General features: G+C 38.0%; 1 protein-coding gene across 5 annotated transcripts; it reads right to left on the reverse strand.

Moving 5' to 3' along the window:
* Positions 1 to 6,309: 6,309 nt before the first annotated feature.
* Positions 6,310 to 15,395, reverse strand: LOC4347579 (flowering time control protein FPA). Of its 5 annotated transcripts, none has more exons than XM_026020263.2 (7): positions 14,922 to 15,395; positions 13,846 to 14,088; positions 13,695 to 13,742; positions 12,843 to 13,594; positions 11,669 to 12,755; positions 11,271 to 11,529; positions 6,310 to 6,925 (listed from the first exon to the last, which is right to left on the reverse strand). In XM_026020263.2, exons 1-6 carry the CDS (start codon positions 15,276 to 15,278, stop codon positions 11,314 to 11,316), a joined length of 2,703 nt encoding a protein of 900 aa, XP_025876048.1. In that variant the 5' UTR covers positions 15,279 to 15,395; the 3' UTR covers positions 6,310 to 6,925; positions 11,271 to 11,313. The 5 variants fall into 5 exon arrangements, with proteins under 5 accessions (XP_025876048.1, XP_015612041.1, XP_025876049.1 ...); XM_015756555.3 differs by lacking the exon at positions 6,310 to 6,925 and adding an exon at positions 7,850 to 8,212; XM_026020264.2 differs by lacking the exon at positions 6,310 to 6,925 and adding an exon at positions 8,334 to 8,434.
* Between the last annotated feature and the right edge of the window lie 1,425 nt (positions 15,396 to 16,820).

Here is a 16,820-nt window from a genome sequence, read left to right on the forward strand (position 1 = left end):
TGGTCAAACGCAATTGAAATTCCATGGCGCCGTACATTAGGCTTTCTTTGATTTAGATTGAATAAATCAATTGTTTTAAGAAATAAACTAAAAAAACGGCTTTAAACATACAGTCTAAATAATACATTAGAAGAGAAAGTTTTTTTAGGAAATGTATTCTTTAAATTATAGAGTAAATAATCAGTTTTAATAACCCTATAAATAATATGAAAGCCTCGTACAGGTCCGGTAGTATGATTCGCCGTGTTAGTCTCAACGCGCTATATAAACCATTTTTCCTTGATTATGAAACGAATTTAATTAGTTTTGTAAGAGCAGGTACAATAGCAAGCTATAAGCCAGCTATAACCACATATCGAGAAGAAAAGAGAATATAGAGAAGAAAACGGACTACAAATTTGTAGCCAGTTGCAACACGGACTCCAACACGTTACGTGTTTATGAGAGGTGGGACCGGGTATTATGGTGTACTATATTTTTATAATTAACTATTGTATGAATGGGCTATTAGATTAGTTATAATTGGTAGCCCGTGGTTAGCTATACTATTAAACTTGCTCTAATAGTTCCAAAAACAACGATAAGCGATACTGATTGTGCTAAAATAGCAAATTCCTATAGCTACGATACTGTAATGTGAACTACCTATACTCTTGAAATTTAATATAAAACGAACTTTGCATACTAAAATAAAGTGTTTCGATCCTCTAAAATTAGTTTAAAATGTGCATAACACTAATTTTCTCGTGCCAATAATCCTTGTTTACCCACTATTCCAACTCCAAAGACCATTGGCTCTAGGGACACCTATTCCCTTCGTTTTTTTATCCAAAACTCTTTTATCCATATTCTAGATTGTTTTTTATATATAAGAAAACATGCATTAGACTTGATCGCAAGTTGCTAGTTGCAACATGTCCCATCCATTCATTCATTCATTGAAAAAAAATCTTGACAGTTTCGATTGGTCGATGATTCCAGTCAGCCCTAGCTGAAGTATACCGAAATGCGTATACATATTCGCTAGCCCTCCCCACATGCGAGTTTACCAAGTACAATCAACTATATTTCTCCACCCCTAAAAACCTTCCCCTGTTTGTCGAAACCATCTATTTGATCACAACACATATAATCTATTAATTTTCTTTAACTTTTTTTTCATCTAAACAGGTAAATCATAACTAAAAGCAGATGACATCACACCAGACCAGCGAGTAAGCCAAACTAACAAAACAAACGGTTTACAAATTTAAAATGTCGTTCAAACAGAAACGCCCAACCTAAGTGCAATTGAACTAAAACAGTAAAAAAGGAAAAAAAAGAAAATGAGAGAATTTCTTCATAAGCCTCGAGTATTAATGACGATAACTATGCTTATCTTCGTCCTTATCTGGTTAAGTAGCATTGACAACATCACCACCAACATGGGTTTAAGAGTAGCATTGACAACATCACCACCAACATGGGTCGTTGCTTACAACGTTGGGCGCTTAGGAGAGAGCAGACCAACCCGCCAAGTTGGAGAATTTTTTTTGTGTACCTACAAACATATATACGCTTTGCGTTAGGCACGAGATGAATTTAGTTGACATATGATAAATATTAGGTCTTGTTTAGATCCCAAAAAATTTTGGCCAAAAACATCACATCAAATGTTTGGACACATGCATAGGATATTAAATGTGAAAAAAAAACCAATTGCACAGTTTGCATGTAAATTGCGAGATGAATATTTTGAGCCTAATTACGCCATGATTTGACAATATGATGCTACAGTAAACATTTGCTAACGACGAATTAATTAGGCTTAATAAATTCGTCTCGCAGTTTACAGGCGGAATCTATAATTTATTTTGTTATTAGTCTATGTTTAATACCCAAAGAACTAAACACACCCTTACTTTTAAGATGAATTTTGATATGAATAGCCGAATGTAAACAACGTGAGACTCATGAACGCGTGCTACTTGATTAGAGTAGTGCTTAAGAAAAAAGAAAATTGAGTTACTAGTATGACATGACCACCAGACTGTTGTCAAATCAAGCAAAATTGGTGCTAGAGAATACAACTTTGCAGTACGAACATGTGCATTATGTGGCAAATGGTAAAACAACGCTAGGATAGACTGAAAACAATCTGAGTGGTATACTCATGTGCTCCACCATTATTAGCAGAAAGCTATTGGCGTTCCCCATGAAATCATGATTAGATTAAGGTATATCTGCGAGCTGGAAAACGAAAGAACGAAAACACATGTACAACTCGACAAAAGATGCAGTAATGTACAAGATTGCACAACTATAATATTTTACCTGTTCTTTTTATTATTATTAATTATTACAACAGTAATATTCTTTATTCGATTTGACGTAAGACGACACATAGTAAAGAGCTACATTTGCTCGATTTGCTTTTATACGTTTTTCTTTTAACTATATTAGATATTTTATTTAGTTTTTTATTATTTTTAGCTGTGTTACAAACTTTACATGTAACCCCAAACCGTATAAAATTTAAAACGTTTTTTCCATTTAGACTTGCAGTTTTATTTTTTTTAATATATTATATATTATCATATATCCGTATTTTTTACTCAAAAAATAAATCTAATTTTGTTTAGAATGATTTTTTTTAATATTTTATTTTCTGGTACATAGATTGATAATGGTCTGCGTTGTAAAATATGTGCACGATGTCATTCCGGATGCATCTTGTGTCATAACTAAATATTTCATAAAAAAAACTATTATTTTTTAATGTTTTTAAATGTTTTGATTTTTTTTCTATAATAATTTTGGGTTTAGTGTATATTTTAGAGTTATAGCAGTAGTATCGAGTATGTGTAGTATATCTAAAGAAGGAAAATTAATGTAAATTCATTGTTTTAGATTTATTTTTTTGCTTAATAATTTTGAGTTTACTATATAATTCTAGAGTTATAGAAGTAGTACCGTGTGGTATATTTATAAAAGGCAAAGGAATATAAATTCGTGTGATTAAAAAGAGAGATAGTTTTGGAAGTCTCTTAAATCCATATGTGATTTTTTTTCTCTAAATTTTGAGTTATATGAGTAGTACCGAGTAGGCGTGGTATATTTATAGAAGGGAAAAGAGTAGAAGTCCGTGTGATTGAAAAGAGAAGATAGTTTTGGAAGACTCTGGAATCCATATGTGATATTTTTTTCTAGATTTTTCCTCACATATGATTGTTATTGTTTTTTTTCTCTAGTATAAATTTATGATTTTTCTTCAAAGTAAGAGGTGCCACGTGGACCAATCAAAAGCTAGCAAAGGAGCCAGCTTTAAATTATTACTACCTCCGTTCCAAATTAGTAGTCGCTTTGACTTTTTTCTTGTAACGTTTGACCATTCATCTTATTTGAAAAATTAGTGCAAATATAAAAGATAAGTCATAATTACAGTACTTCTGATAATAAAGCAAGTCACAAACAAAATAAATAATAATTCCATAATTTTTTTTAATAAGACGAATAATCAAAAGTTACAAATAAAAATTTAAAGCAACAGTATTTTGGGACAGAGGTTTGAACTGAGGTAGTAGATGCCGTTGATTTTTTTTTCCTCACCCAACGTTCGGTGCTTGCAGCTTCTCTTGGAAGCCTGCTAGTACGTTTTAAATACTGCTCCCAGCTTCACCTTTTTAATTAGAAGCCTGCTAGTACCTTTTAAATACTGCTACCTTTTAAATATTGCTCCCAGCTTCACCTTTTTAATTAGAAGTACTTTAGCACGAATCAAAGAGTTTATAAAGTTTGATGCCGACATCTAACGATGGACAATTTGTGGCTTAACTAGAATTCAATAAAGATTAATTCTTTCACTACTTTACAATTAGAAGAACTTTAGCACAAATAAAACAAACGATTTATAAAGTTTGATGCCTGCATTTAACGATGGACAATTTGTGGCTTAATGAGGATTTAATAAAGATTAATTGTTTCGCTACTTTAGCTAATACTAAAATATATCACATTTATAGTTTTATGGATGGAGGAGGTAAATTGCTACTCCCTCCATCCCAATTATAGGGCACATTTTTTTAAGGAAAATTAAACCCAATAATTTTTTTAGCCATCCTATGTAAATATATATATAAAGGATTTTCGTCATGCTTTCTAAATTGATTGAAATTTCTTTTGAGTTTTATCACCCAAAATTTAAAACTCCTATAGACCGCTCATCCGTCCAGAATTTCAAACTATATTTCATGAAATTCAGAACCTAATTTGATCAGGTAGAACCAATCGGTATCCCATCCAGTCACCACTTAGATAGCGGTTTTCACTTTTCACTTTTTGCTACACTCATCATCTTCAGTCACCACTTAGATAGCGGTTTTAATTTTTTCTGCACTCATCACCTTGATACTCGGATGAATAACCAGTTTACATTTTATTTCAGAACATATAGGAGTGTTGTATTAAACCCTATATGAATAGAAATTCTGCTCTTACTTTGCACGAATATTTGAGTCAGTTTTTAAGATCGTTCACTTTTGGTAATACAGAAGGAATCATATAAGAAATCTGTTTAAAAAAACTCGCATCCTAACTTGAGACGATCGGACTGCAAAGAGGAAGATATAGGGATCGAGCTGCAAGAACACAAATCCGAGCACATGGAGAAGGAATGGAATGGAATGGATGGGACTGGGAACATGAGAAAAATGGGTTGTTTACCTTTGGATTCGAGTGAATTTTCACCAATTTTGGCTCTGTTTATCCCTTTGGCATTGTCTGCATGGGGACAGTAAAATGCAACAAGCGGAGAAGCCCAAGCGGAGAAGCCGGGACAGTAAAGGAAGGGATTTATACTAAAAAAACATTTTTAAGAGGAAAAAAAGATAGAGAGGAATACGTTGGTTCATTATTTCTGTGTGAACGATGGCAGATGAGAAATTAAATTGTTGTTGTTTTAGAAAAATGGTTACCACCAAATTGTTAGCTTTGCAACACAGTCATGTTTTTCTCTCCTTTTTGGGGTGTTTTTAGTTCACGTCAAAATTAGAAGTTTGGTTGAAATTGGGATGATGTGATGGAAAAGTTCGAAGTTTATGTGTGTAGGAAAGTTTCGATGTGATGAAAAAGTTGGAAGTTTTAAAAAAAAGTTTAGAACTAAACTCGGCCTTGGTGGCAATTGTATTTGCATATACCACTACAAACGCTGTTGTATTTTCAAGGTACGAACGCTGTTGGTATTTAATGTACATTTAAACATTTGTCTTTTTACTAAAATAATATGTTTATAATATTTTATTTTTGTTGTGATATATTTTTATTGCTAAAATATTTTAAGCGTGATTTATTATTTTCGTATTTACATAAAAAATAATAAAATATATGGCCAAACGTAATTTTGAAATTCCATGGCGCCATGCATTAGACTTTCTTTGATTTATATTGCATAAATCAAATAAGAAATAAAATGTAATTTTCAAATTATAAAGTAAATAATCAGATTTAATAACTCGATAAATAATATAAAAGTGTCGTACAGGTCCGGTAGTATGATTTTTCCTTGATTATAAAATGAATTTAATTTGTTTTGTAATAGTTTCAAAAACAACCATACGTGATAATCATCACATCCTTGAGTTTGAGGACATTTACATTTGTGGGTTAGTGGGGAGGGTATTTATAAATTTACCCATTAAAAATTCACCCAATTTAATTAACATTCATTTCCATTAAAATTTCTGTTTCCATTAAAATTTTTGTTTCCAAAATTGTTTTAATCTAAAATTTGGAAAGGATAAAAGCCAAACTAAGAAACACGTAGGGCAATAAGGCAAAACTTACCACCACTGTCTTTTAATATAGTAAAACCAAAATGAACGTACAAAAACGAAACATCAACCTCTGGTTTCATAATATGTAATAGTCATCAGCTGATCATAATCGAAATAACATGAATTTTCCCCATGTGTAACAGCTAATCAATATCATAGCTAAAATTTCGTGCGAAACAATAGTCACATGCTTACACGTGTTATTTGCATAATGTATTTTAAAATTTCACGCAAAATAATAGTCACAAGCTTACACATGTTATTTTGCATGATACGTCTCTTTGGTATGGAACGAGATCATGCAAGTGATACGGCATGCTACGGTAGAGGACACCAATAAGTATCAGCCCAAGGTAAAGGCATCCATCATTCATTCATAGATCAATCGACATGATGCATTGCTACCGGTACTTATTTATACCACAAACAATGACAATAGTCAATAGTGGTGGTGGCCACTTTTGCATGTTTTGCGATTTAGTTTTTATATTTTCTGATATTATGTAATATTCTAATATTTATTTGAATCGAGTGAAGATATCTTTCATACATCCCCAGCTCTTGAAATTCAATATAAAATGAACTTTGCACACTAAAAAATGTTTCGATCCTCCAATTTAGTTTAAAATGTGCACAACACTGATATATCGCGCCAATAATCCTAGTTTACCCTCTATTCCAACTCCAAATACCATTGGCTCCAGGGACACCTACTCCCTCCGTTATAAAAAAAAAGCCAAAACTCTTTTATCCAAATTCGTTATTTTAGGTTTTTTTTTACGGAGAGTATTCCCCCATCCAAAAAAATAATCATGCGATTTAAATCTGGACATATATTATATCTAGATTAAAACTCAAGATTGAATTTTCTGGGATGAAGGGAGTAAGTCTTTTCTATATAAAAAAAACATGTGTTAGACTTGATCGCAAGTTGCTAGTTGCAACATATCCCATCCGTTCATTCATTCCTTGAAAAAATGTTGACAGTTTTGATTGGTCGATGATTCCAGTCAACTCTAGCTGGAGTAGACCGATATGCGGAGACGACTCCGCGTCGGACGTCTGATAATCCACCAAATATCGGACGCCCGACTATTTGTGCGTCATCACACCACCTGCATATGTAGCATGCACAAAAAAAAATCGGTCAATCAAATGTCCAATTGACTAACGAGTGAAACATCAAGTTATATAGAGTGAAACAAAAGAAAATCAATAAATGAAACATTTAAAAAGTTTACGAAACATGATGAAGATACACGTTGAAACGTATCGCTACGACATATGAAACAAGCAGTGTTAATGAATTGAAACATATGTTTTTCTTTCATCAAAATATAATCATACGATATCTTGTTGAAAAGATTTAATTACAAAGAATATAACAGTGTGATCGGATCGTAGATTGGATAATTAGTCTAAGAGAAAAATCTTTCTGAAACTAGCTAAAATGCATGCATGCATGAGGTGGAGAGAGAAGAGAGAGAGTAGTAACTATTAGTTTTGTAAACTTTGTGAAACACGCTGAAGACACATACTGAAACATGTACATATCAAAAAGTGTTAATGGATTAAAACATATTATTATTTTTTATCAGAATATAATCATGCGACATCTTGTTGTAAAGATTTAATTACAACGAATACAACGATTTAATTGGATTGTAGATTAGATAAATAATTTAAGAGAAAATTTGTTTTCAATATCGTTAAAGATGCATGTTATATGGTTGGAGATACAGATATAGGCTTGGATAGGTGTAGGTGTGTCAAAAGCTGCCCGTCTGATTTTTCTCATTGGTTCAGGCGTTCGAGGAGAAGCATTTTCCCTGATATGCGTATATATGGTTCGGACGTTCGAGGAGAAGCATTTTCCCTAATATGCGTATACATATACGCTAGCGCTCCCCACATGCGAGTTTACCAATTACTCTCTCCGTCTCTTATATTATGGAACAGAGGGAGTACTACCAACTATATGCTTCCACCCTTAAAAACTTTCCTCTTTTTGTCGAAACCAGCTATTCGATCACAACACATGAGATAATCTCTTAATTTTCTTTAACCTTTTTTTCGTCAAAACATGTAAATCACAACTAAAAGCAGATGACATCACACCGGACCAACGAACGAGTAGGAAAAACTAACAAAACAAACGGTTTACAAACTTACAATGTCGTTCAAGCAGAAACACACCTAGCCCAAGTGCACTTAACTCAAACGGCAAAAAAGAAAGAAAGAGGGAGAATTTTTTCATAAGCCTCGAGTATTAATGGCGATAATTAGGCTTATATTCGTCCTTATCAGGTAGGTAGCATCGACAACTTCACACCAACATGGGTCGTCGCTTAGGTTAGGAGAGAGCGGACCAAGCCGTCAAGTTGGGGAATTTTTTTTTGCACCTACAAAAACACATATGCTTTGCGTCAGACACGAGACGAATTAAGTTGACATATGATAAATACTTTTGAGATGAACTTTGACATAAATAGCCCGATATAAACAAGGTGAGACTCACGAAAGCTTACTGCTTTATTACTGTAGATGAAAGTAGTACCCTCCATCCTAAAATATAGCAACCTTATACTGGATAGGACACACCCTAATACAACGAATTTGGACACCTAGTACAAAGTACTATTCATGTATTATCATCTAATAATAATAAAAATACTAATTATAAAAAAAATAAAAAAAACGGACGATCAAAGTTAGGCGCAGAAAATTATGATTACACTTAAAATAGGACGGAGTGAGTAAATTTGCTCGATTTGCTTTTGTACGTTTTTCTTTTAAGTATGGGTATGTTTAGTTCAAAGAAGAAAATTTTTAGGTGTCACATCGAATATTTGACCGGGTGTCAGAAGGGGTTTTCGGACATGAATTAAAAAACTAATTTCATAACTCACCTAGAAACCGCGAGACGAATTTATTAAACCTAATTAATCCATCATTAGCACATGTGGATTACTACATCACTTATAGCTAATCGTGGACTAATTAGGCTCAAAAGATTTGTCTCACGATTTCCACGCAAACTGTGTAATTAGTTTTTTTATCTATATTTAATGCTCTATACATATGTCCAAAAATTCAATGTGACGTTTTTGAGAAAAAAAATTTAGGCCTATATAGTTCCAAAAACTGTTCCCAAAAACATAGCATCGAATCTTTGGACACATATATAGAGCATTAAATATAGATAAAAAGAAAAACTAATAGTACAGATTAGCTATACGTGCTACAGTAACCCACATGTGCTACTGACGGATTAATTAGACTTAAAAGATTCGTCTCGCAGTTTCCAGGCGAGTCATGAAATTATTTTTTTTTCATTCATGTCCGAAAACCCCTTTCAACATCCGGTCAAACGTTCCATGTGAGAAAAAAAAATTTATTACACCAACTAAACATGCCCTTTGTGAACTGATTTATTTTTCCCTTCGCCCAACGTTCCGTGCTTGCAGCTTCTACTGGAAGCCTGCTAGTGCCTTTTGAATGCTGCTCCCAGCTTCACCTTTTTAATTTGAAGTACTGAAGTACGAATCGAATAATTTATAAAGTTTGCTGCCGGCATCTAACGATTGACAATTTGTGGCTTGATTAGGACTCAAGAAAAAAATAATTCTTTCACTACTTTATATAGTACTAAAAAATATCTTTTATGGATGGAGGAGGTAGATTGCTACTCGTTCCATCTCAGATTATGGGACACCTTTTTTTAGGAAAATCATACCCCGTAATTTTCAAGTAATAATCATACTAACCACATGTAAACCACATATATATGACCAATTATTATGCACATTATATCACTATATTCATATTTTAAAGTACTTTCATGTGATGTTACTTTCATATTTATTAGGAACATAACATAGAACAAATTAGTTTTCAAAGTACATCGTTGAAAACCATGTAAAAAATATAGGCCTTATAATTTTGGACGAACATAGTATATTATGAAACGGAGAAAGGGTAATCAAGCTCGCAGTTCCAGATTTCTGTCAGGAGGGAGTATATTATGAAACGGAGAAAGTATAATCAAGCACGCAGTTCCAGATTTCTGTCAGCAAACCTTTCCTACTGCATGTATCGAGCGGCAATATTGACATTACGTAGGCGCATTTAAAAGCCTAATTTGAGACGCATTTCAGGAATTTTTAACGTAGTGTATCTTCGTCACGGTTTGCAAATTGATTTAATTTTCTTTGCACGAATGCCGTATTGTGCTCGGCAGTTGCTACACAGCTACAAAATAGGCCAGGAACAGTCGCCGAAAAAGAACGAGTTGCCGAAAAAGAACGGTTTCGCAGTTACACTTGACCATGAGGCAAGCTCAGCTGTTCGATGTGAATTACTACTTGAAGATGATAAACTAGGAGGTTCAATTGGTATAGAACTCGATAGTCTGACGCAGTTGCACACGGGCAACATGGCCAAGTGAGCAACGGCCCAAGTCATACGTATTTACCTCTTTCTGTTAGTGGCAAGTGCGCATCTACTGACATTGTAATATGTAATACGATAACGCCCTTAACTCACCTTGAAGTAACAAATTAATTAGGTCCTGTGTTAAATCCATACGCTAGAATATCTGAGAGTTAGCACGTACTGAATGATTCGGTTCGGATGGACGGCACTACACGGCAATTATGAGCTAAACAGGTCTCTGCTGTAGATGTTCGCAAAACGAGAACTTAGTTTCTCATCGCAGCATGAGAAATGCATATTCTCATAGTTGCATGAGAATCGCAAAACTGCAAACTGCATATGTTGGCAAAATGTGATTTTGGGTTCATTTCAGATAAGGTTCGCTACTTTAGATTACCACAAAGCTTATTACATGAAAGAAGTTCATACATTTATCAAATCAAATAACTTGAATGCTTGTGTATGGTATGCACACTCGTAGAACAACCTAAGCATTGTATATACTAGAATAACACAAGAATATGCAGATAACATATCACACAACTATAAATTAAATACTATCAATAGCAAATGCACAGAAAATGGTAAACGTGTCTCACTAAAAAGATCTAAAACTGTAACCAGCCACAATTATAATCCGTGATATGCATAAGCTAACCTTAATAGTTTAAATTCCAAGTTTAAAAGTCATCTTAATAGTTTGTCATATATATATATTTGTTTTTCTAAGGAAAAAAACCTCAACTTTGTTAAGATATGCTTGAACAAAATACAAGGGAACAAGTATGATGCAAACTATCATATCTCCCTTGTTCGCCTAAATTGGACTATGCCCTAGCAGAAATAAAGCCTACAAAACTTGTTAGCAGAGTTTCTGGTTTTAACTTTTAAGAAGTGCATATACTACACCTACGATTAGCTGAATGCCTGAATCTGTTTGGATATTTCACTTGATACCTAATTTCATAGCAGAGAAGTTGTAAATGGCACGGAAAGAACAATTGCAGAGCAGCACATAAAACGTACCTGAATAAGTAACTTAGCCTGAAGGTTGATTTCCAGGATAGCCTTAAGGTTGATTTCCAGGCTTCTGTTGTAGCTGACCCAACAGGCGCTGAGCCAACTGAAGAGTCGCCTGATACTTCCTGTTCCGTTCTGCCTCGTCAGCAGAAGCTTGTGCAGCAACAGGAGCTTGTGCGGCAGCAGGAGCTTGCATAGCAGGAGGGAATTGCGCAGCAACAGGAGCTTGTGCAGCAGGAGTCGCAACAATTTGTTGATGGTGCGCCTGTAAAGAGAAACCATAGTTTACCCTATCATTAGGCAAAGTCAAAGCATGCTGAAACACTGCCAAAAACCCTATCTGATTATTTGTTGGCAAGGTTTACTTGGGAATAAGGAAGAAATGGGATGTTAGAATTGCTGACCTGAAGATTAGAACTGCTAACTGTGGCCAATTGACCATAATTGCTTTGAGTCATATAATACTGCTCTGGTTGATACTGTTGCTGACTCATCTGCGTAGGCAAACTGTGTCCAACTTGCGATGATAATATAGCAGAACTGGGTGGCAGCGTAGGAGGTGGTGGTGGTGGTGGCAAGTTTAGAGTCATTTCAGGATTGTAAGCACTATGTTGTGTTGGGTGCTCCTGTGCACCTGCCAAGTTCCCATAGTTTGGCAGATGAACTGCTCCAGCTTGTTTGCTGAACTGTTGTCCTGAATGCTGGAAATTACCGATCTGCTCTAAGGATGAAGTAGAAGCCATTGCTTGATTTTCAGGTCTCCATACTTTTGCAAGAGTAGATGCATCATTCATTTGGGTTAATGCAGGTTGGTCTGTTGAGCTCAGGGGAAGCTGGCCAGTGACCAGAGCTGATGACTGCCCACTTGGCAAAAGTTTAGCTAAAGTGGCTATCATATCAGGCTGGAGTGAAGGCTGTACCTGTAGTCCTGCGTTTGTAGGGATACCGGCAAGGTTTGGCTGAACTACTTGTCCTTCATCCACCCGAGGTCGTGCAAGAATTTGCCCCAATTGATGCAATGAATCCTCACGTAAAGATCCACGGTGATCAGCATCTCGATGGTGATTGTTGCTAGGCGTAATCATACTATACCTTCTCTGCAAAGGAATTTCCCTTTCATCGTAGTAAGGTTGTGATTCTGGTGCAGTTAGTTGTGGCCTTTGTACAGCAGGAGTGGGAGCAGAAGCAGGAGCAGCAGCAGACATTTGCGGAATGTGTAATACTACACCGTAAAGACGTTCTGGACCATCAACTTGCAAAACATTTCGTAAAAAATCGGAAGGTGGGACCAAAAATAAAGTAGTCCCCCCATCAACCTTTACAACCCCTGCCCGACTTTTTGAGCCTAAGTAGCGCAAAAATTCAGTGTAAGAAACAAAGTCATCTTCACTATCTGGCAAGAAGAAGACGATATCAAACCCTGAAGCGTCTCTATAATGCTTTGCCAGCATATCTAGTCCAGTTCTAGCGGAACAATTAACAACATCCGGTCTGCAAAACAGTGGAATATGTGTAAGATCCAGAGGCTATAGAAATCAACTGTAGAGAACAAGATTAAGATGGTGAGTGTATACATACAAAGGTATCTCAACACCCTTCCTTATAGGCAAACAGCGAGCACGACATACAGGAGATCCACCTTTGGCAATGCTACCACGCCAGAAGTGCTCAAGGTATGATGTTCGGTGCACTGTGCCATGGATTCGAATAGCAGGACTTGAGCTCCTCTCAGAACGTGCACTCTCGCGCTGAGAGTACCCAGCAGAATAAAGACCCTCACTACCTGCCCTTGTATCATAAGGGTCAGCTGCAGCATCCAACCGCAACCTCTTGGCTTCTCTTGGATCGAATGTACTCTGAGCAGATCGTCCAGTTAAGAGAGGATTTCCAGATTCCGGTGATGGAAGAATACCACCAGAAACAGGGACACCACTGTACTCAAAGTATCTTGATCTTCCCCGTCGAGGATCAAAATAATCAGAAGCGCCATACTGACCATCATCATAATACATCTCTGATTTTGGAAATCCAGAAACTGCTGTTGGATTATCTAATTTATTTGGCGCAAGCTCACTGTTCGAGAAAAGAATTTGAATTCTCTGATCATTGAAAAGACGACCATCTAGATTTTTCTTAGCATTAGAAGCTTCCCCAACTGTTGCAAACTCCACAAAAGCATATTGCCTTGTTGGGAAAACTTTTGTATTTGTAACAGCACCATGTACAGCCATCGCTTGCCGAAGTGCCTCCTCATTGATTTTAGCTGTATTAGGGAAACCTACCCAAAGAACATTGGTGGGATTGGATTCTCGATTTCGTACTCCATAACCCTGACATGCCAACAGAATATGAAACGATAGTTAGCAACATCAGCAGATATAACAGAAAAACAACCAGTAATACAAGAAAGGAAATGCAAACAGAAAATACCTTTGCAGGTCCAGTTCTACCATTGAAGCTGCCTGTCTCCAACCATTCCTAAAAAAAATTCAGAAATATTACATGCAACAAGAACATTCATAAGCTTGTTACCAAGAAAATGCAAACAGTATATCAATACATATAATTAATGGATACACACCGCTCTGCCCCTGGACCTTTGGAAATCAACACACAGTTCTTGTCCACCTAAAACTCTTCCATTCAAGGCTCTATGTGCCGAAATTGCATCTTCCAGCTTGTCAAAATCAATGTACGCGGAAGTCTGATCACGAGAGAATGCAATACCATCAACCTTTCCAAATTTCTTAAACTCCTCCTCCAGCTCCTCCTTTGAAATTGAGGAGCTAATGCCACCAACCCATAAGTTCTTAACAGCTCTAGCCTGAAAAGATAAATCAAGGAACATGGTTTATCAGAAGGCATGGCACGTATTTCAGCAAAGAAATGGGAAACGCAAAATCCTCGTCTAAATAGAACTAGGAATAAAAACTGTCAAGAGAGCAAAAGTAATGCCTGTGTTTACTAAAATCAAAACACAGAATACAGTCAAGACACTGTAGATTATAGCATGTTAAAACATAGGGAACTCAAGACATCTGAAACAATTTCCCGTATAAGCATGTCACTAGTCATGAAACAAGCAACCGTCCCAATTCAGTAGACAATGATCTCTTCCATATAACACGGAGTAGATGCTGAATCACATAAAGCTAGGGTAAAGATAACATCAAAGTAAGATTGCAGCCGGTTTCGTGCATATATCTCTAATTGCACAGCATGGCAGCAGCATGTATGCCACAAAATCGTTTCCCACAAAAACAACTAAGGATCAGTAAACAGCATTTATTTAACTTTGCAACCACAAAACAAATCTGTGTATCATAAGCCCAAGTTCGACACCACCTAAATCTAGCTAATCAGCAGCGCCATAAAATCGTTTCCTCTTATGCGAGGATAGAAAGCACACACATCAAAACCCTAGTTACCGCGGCAAAAATCACATCACCGAGGCACCAGCCTCACCACAATCCGTGAGGGCACCAGATAAAAACACAAAATCGTTTCCTCCTATGCGAGGCTGCTACAAAACACACTCATCGAAACCCTAGTTACCGCCACAAAAATCACATCACCGAGGCACCAGCCTCACCTCATGGGGGGAAATCGAAGGAGACAGTAGATCCAGGCAAGGTGTAAGAAGAGAAGGCATCTCACCGGCCGGGCGAACTCGAGCCGGACGACGCTGCCCTTGACCTTGGAGCCCTGGAGCGCGTCGAGGGCGGCGCGGGCCTCCGGGACGGAGCGGAACAGCACGAACGCGTAGCTCCGCGGGCCCGCGCGGGCCATGACGCAGTCGAGCGCGCCGTGCGGGGAGAAGGACGCCATCACGTCGTCCTCCGCCGCCTGCGCGGGCAGGTTGCCCACCCACAGCGTGTTCGTCTCCGGTGCCCCCGACCCCCCGACCCCGCCTCCACCGGCGGCAGATTCCTTCGCGGGGGAGAGGGAGGACGACGCCTCCCGGCCCGCCGCCTCCTGCGGCTGCGGCTGCGGCGGCGGCGGCTCCGACGACATCGGCGGCGCGCGCGAGGGAGAGAGATCGACGGAAACCCTAAAGCAGATGGGGATTTTTTTTTTTTTTTTTTTTTGGCTTTCGTTTCTGAATTCTGAGGCGATGAGGTGGGGTGAGACGAGCCGGGCGGGATCGGGTTGAGTATATGACGTGTGGGGCACGGCGGCCTAGGAGGGTTCGAGCGATGCGTTCCGGTTACGTGGCGGGAGCAACACGGCATTTAGCAGGCCGGGCTTGAGGAAGAGTAAAAGACAAGGGAAGAGGCCCAGATTGAAACAAGAGAAACTGGCATAGGGCTTTTTGATCCTTATAGGCCGTTCTGTGGAAAGAGAGGGCCAGGAACAGCATCACTGGCAAGCAGGTACGGTAGCAGACTATAAGAGAAGATAAACACATGTCAAGAACATAAAAGAGTAGAGAGAAAAGCAGCGGGCTATAAATTTATAGCCAGTTATAGCACGGACTCCAAAACACAATGTTTGTATGATATGTGTTCATGTATTAATAGTGTACTATATGTTTATATATAACTATTATATGAATTGGCTATTATGTTGACTATAGGTGATTTGGAGTTAGTAGTTGGCTACACTATTAAACTTGCTCTCACTAGTCACAAAAGACAATAAATAATGGCCCGTTCACTTTGATGTCATTTTCAACCTTACCAAATTTTGGCAGGATTTCTTATATGGTTACCAAAATTTGGCAGCAAACTAAATGTAGCCACTTTTGGTAACTTTACCAAAATTTGGTAAGGTTGAAAATGGTATCAAAGTGAACAGGCTCTAAACTTTTTTTAAACATCCGCACTCACTCACTCACCCTTACTAAGGTACACATGCATACTCTATCTCTATATCACTTTCGAAAGACTGGACCGGCATATCTTCGTAGGCAAAATTTGCTATAGGACACTCAAAAATCATGTAATTAGCTGAGAGACACCGAAAAAACGTGACACTGTCGATGGATACTACAAAAATTGTGTAATTGGTTGTAGGAAACTATAGGCATTATTTTATAATTTCCAGGCTGAAAGAGGGGAGAGAAATTTCGAAATGACGTGAATGCCCCCATCTACTCCTTCCTTTCTTCTCAATGCAACCGACATGTGGGCCCGCACACAGTGCCGTCGTCCTCCTCTTGCTAGCGCCCAATGCTAACCGACGCTGTTGCATCCACAATCAGTGATGCCCACTCCAGTGGTTGCCGCAAAGCCGTGCCTCTCGCCGACCGCTGTCCCCGCCCTCGACGTCGCCGTCGTCTCCAGCCGCCATTGTCGCCTCCAGCCGCCGTCGTCGCCTCCGCCCGCCGCCGCGCCCATGCCTAGACCACCTCATCTCCTCCCTCCTCGCCCCGCCCGCACCTTCCCTCCTCTAGACGCCCTCGCCCGCACCCGCGCTCACCCCGTCGGATTCCGCAACAGGGGCATCATGCTCACCATCATCCACCCAGCTCCGCCCATGCCGCTCCTCGGCCGCCTCCCCACGTGCACCCGCCCGCCGCCTCTCTTCCTCTAGTGCTTGCTCGTCATCCAGAGC

The sequence above is a fragment of the Oryza sativa genome, chromosome 9, assembly GCF_034140825.1.
Source record: "Oryza sativa Japonica Group chromosome 9, ASM3414082v1".
NCBI lineage: Eukaryota > Viridiplantae > Streptophyta > Magnoliopsida > Poales > Poaceae > Oryza > Oryza sativa.

What these genes read in the sequence shown, in the direction of transcription:
- LOC4347579 (XM_026020263.2), bottom strand. Translation starts at nt 15,278, where the DNA reads ATGTCGTCGGAGCCGCCGCCGCCGCAGCCGCAGCCGCAGGAGGCGGCG. An exon ending in AAAGGTCCAGGGGCAGAGCG is followed by an intron (nt 13,743 to 13,845) that starts GTGTGTATCCAT and finishes AATTTTTTTTAG; the next exon opens with GAATGGTTGGAGACAGGCAG. An exon ending in AAGGGTGTTGAGATACCTTT is followed by an intron (nt 12,756 to 12,842) that starts GTATGTATACAC and finishes ACTGTTTTGCAG; the next exon opens with ACCGGATGTTGTTAATTGTT.